Source organism: Chenopodium album, chromosome 2 (assembly GCF_948465745.1).
Source record: "Chenopodium album chromosome 2, dcCheAlbu1.1, whole genome shotgun sequence".
Taxonomy (NCBI): domain Eukaryota; kingdom Viridiplantae; phylum Streptophyta; class Magnoliopsida; order Caryophyllales; family Amaranthaceae; genus Chenopodium; species Chenopodium album.
The window spans coordinates 15154709-15158225 of record NC_137835.1 but is presented as its reverse complement, the minus strand read 5'-3'; the positions used below and the strand labels follow the sequence as shown (position 1 = coordinate 15158225).

General features: G+C 40.2%; 1 protein-coding gene across 1 annotated transcript; it reads right to left on the bottom strand.

Annotated features, from left to right (window-relative positions):
* Window positions 1-752: 752 nt before the first annotated feature.
* LOC145569190 (uncharacterized) lies at window positions 753-1538 on the bottom strand. The gene has a single exon (XM_081628549.1). The coding sequence runs from the start codon at window positions 1536-1538 to the stop codon at window positions 753-755; it is 786 nt and encodes a 261-aa protein (XP_081484675.1).
* Window positions 1539-3517: the final 1979 nt, after the last annotated feature.

Genomic DNA, 3517 nt, shown 5'->3' with positions numbered 1-3517 from the left:
GATCGTAGGCCTTGCTCATATCCAATTTCATGGCAATTCTACCTTCTTTCCCTTCCCCTCCACGCTTCATAGAATGAAAAATCTCAAAAGCAACAAGCGCATTATCAGAGATGAGGCGTCCAGGAATAAACGCACTCTGATTAGGAGATATCACCTTGTCGAGGAACCCCTTCAATTTATTAGCCATTGTTTTCGAAACAATATTATATATCACATTACAATAGCTAATAGGCCTGAATTCCGAAATTTTTGTCGGAGACGAATTTTTCGGATTAATTACTACACAAGTTTTATTCACATCCTTCAAATTCACATCACCTCTCCACCAACTCTTCACAAAAACAATAATATCTTGACCAATAATATGCCAAAATTTTTGAAAAAATAAAGCATGCATACCGCCCGGCCTCGGGGCCTTATTTGGGTGCATCTGAAAAAGGGCGGCTTTGATCTCTTCTCCTGTTGGCTCATAATCCTGAATAGTATTCATCTCCCCTGTGATCACATTTTCTATCCCATCAAGAGCATCTTGGAACCCAGTCGGAGAGCTAGTGGCAAAGAGATTCTCAAAATAGGCAGAGATTAAACGCTCCAGATCAACTCGTTGCTCAAGCCACTTCCCATCATCATCCCACAACCCAGAAATATTTTTTGTTTTTAACACCATATCAAAGTTCGTTCGCCCGTGCTCTGGTATGCCAATATGATTCCTCCAATTTATGCAACGATTCGAGCTATACTAATAATGCATTTCACCTCTCAAGCTTCCCACCATCCATCGTACCCTTCTTTAATTCTCGAATTTTTTTCTCAACGATTTTGATTTTCTTTTTCACAAATCCGAAGGTAAGAGCTGCCCACGATACTAACGCCTCACTACACACTGCCAATCTAGTCATAATATTTAACCCCTCCCTCTCGCACCAACCATCCTTCACCACCTTCTCACAATTTTCATTTGAGAGCCAAAGGGATTCAAATTTGGCAGCATTCCCACTATAAGAGTCCGCCCCTTTCTTCACAGTAGACAAAAGTATGGGAGCATAATCCAAGTTTGACTTGTAAATCGGCAGATTATTGACTTCAAAATTCGGATGTAAGAGACACCACTCCTCATCTGCTAAAAATCTATCCAATCTCTCTCTTACGAAAGTCGCCATTGAGTTGCCTCTCTCCCAAGTATAGATACTCCCCTTAAAACCAAGGTCCCGAAGAGAACACCTATCAATCGCATTTCGAAAAACATCAATAAGCCTCTCACTCCTTATTGTCCCACTTTCTTTCTCCGAAAAACTAAAAATTTCATTGAAGTCACCGAACATGATACATGGTATATTGCAATCCGCTCTGAGATCATGCATAAGTGACCAGGTCAAATGTTTATTAACTTGTTCCGGCCAACCATAAATTCCAATTGCTCTCCATATCGCATTACCATTCTCATCAAGAACATCAACAGTAAAATGATGCATAGAATAAGAAACCACAGTCACATTCACATTATTCCAGCACAAACCCAAGCCCCACGAATTACCCATACTACTAATACAAACACCATTCACATATCCACATTTTTTTAAATTTTATTAAGCCTTTTATCATCAATCATAGACTCCATAACAAAAACAATATTTGGCCTATCTCTCCAACACAAGTCTTGGAGAGCTCTACCTGTCCACGAGTTGCCAAGCCCGTGGCAGTTCTAGCTTAATATATTTTCATTATTTTTTGAGGGCTTGGGCATCCCCAAGACCCTCTACTTTATTTGCTGAAATTTGTGAAAAACAAACGGAATCACCAACCTTCATTTTTTTCTCTCCATAAGTACTAGTAGCAAGCTCCTCACTGCCAAAAAATTCTGCCCTTCTCTTGCGTGACACAACCACCCCACCAGAATCTTCTGAAGTGTCCATGTCAGTAACTTCATTGGTTGCAAAACTTCTTCCTGAAAGCTTTCTTGTTCTGCCCCCCTTGCTCCACCTTCTCGACCACCCCTTTCACACCTTCATTTGAGGTTCGAGCAATTGCACAAACAATAGCCGACACCCCTTCCTCTTGGATAGGCTTCACACATGGAGTTGTCATCCTCTCCTCATGAATAGAGACCGGTCGCAGCACCATCTCAGAGCTTCCTTCCACAGCCACCGCCTTCAAAGTGATTGCCCTCTCCTTCGGAGTAGTCATAGCATGGTTTTGTGGAGATGAAAATAGTAGTTTCCTAGTAGCCCCTGGTGGTCCCAATCTAATTGCTTTAAGGTCATTGTAGTCAGTTCTCTGTGTTCTTCCCCTTAACACCATATTATCAAGCCATTTTTTCTCCTTCTCCCTCTCCAACATTGCAGCCCGAGATCTTTGAAGAGGAGAAGCAACCAGGAACGACCCATATTGAAACACAATGGGTGAGTCTTCTTCCCTATATTCTTTCACATCACAATATTTGTCGTTGTGACCAATCCGACCACAATAATAGCAAAAGTCACCAAGCCTCTCATACTTAAATTCTACCCATTTAGTAGTACGATCATCAACAGCATCCTTTAACCCCCGACGAAGAGGTTTCGTAATATCAATCATGACTTTTACCCACAAAAACTCCTCCCACCTAAGAGGGTCGAAATCATCCACCTCCAAGCATTCCCCAATATAGTCACCTACCTCCCTAGCAAATTGCACATTACGCTTCCCAAAAGGTACATCAATGAAACGTATCCATAAAGGGCACGAATTAAATTCGACCTCCGAAGGCTGCTCATCCGCCTTAGGTTCATTCAATAGCAAAAGTTGATTGTCAAAAGCCCAAGGTCTCCCCTCCATCACTTTGTTCTTATCATCAATGTTAAAGAATTGAAAAACAAATAAATTGGTGTCAATTATGCGAACAACCACATTACCATCAATACGCCATAGGTTTTTAGGCACCCTTTTCATGGCTTCAAAATTGAAAGGCTTCTTTGTCAAAAGCTTTCCTACTAGAGACAAAGCAATCTTAGCCTCTGCCCCATCGACCCCCGCATCATTACTCGATCCACTCTCATCATCTGTCAGTTTTAATCGTTCCCAATCCTTCACCAGTTGTTCATCCATAGCGAATCAGAAACACAAAGCATACACACAAGGAAAAACGGGACGAAAATCGATCAAGATTGCTTAAGAAAACTAGGGAAATTGCAGGGACTCTCACTATCGAACTTCGAAACCCTACGCGAGGGACTATTCTTCTTGGAGGTTTGGTTAATAGTTCATAATAATTTATGGTAAAATAATTTAAATTTAGTAAAAAAGAACATATTTTCACTTAAATGTAATTAATCAAAATATTATATGATTTAGTTAATAATTATCCTTTTACGAAATTTATGTATAGAAAAATCGTCCAATGCACGGGCTTTCATCTAGTAAGTGAATAAAATAGTGACATGTTTCACACCTTTTTTGCATAATATGCTCAAATACAAAAGGCCCAATATCTTTAGGTTTTTGTCCTCTTAAACTATCTTAATGGCCAAAATCTAGAAAT

Coding starts and splice junctions, on each gene's coding strand:
- LOC145569190 (XM_081628549.1), bottom strand. CDS start 1,538: ATGGGTAATTCGTGGGGCTTGGGTTTGTGCTGGAATAATGTGAATGTG.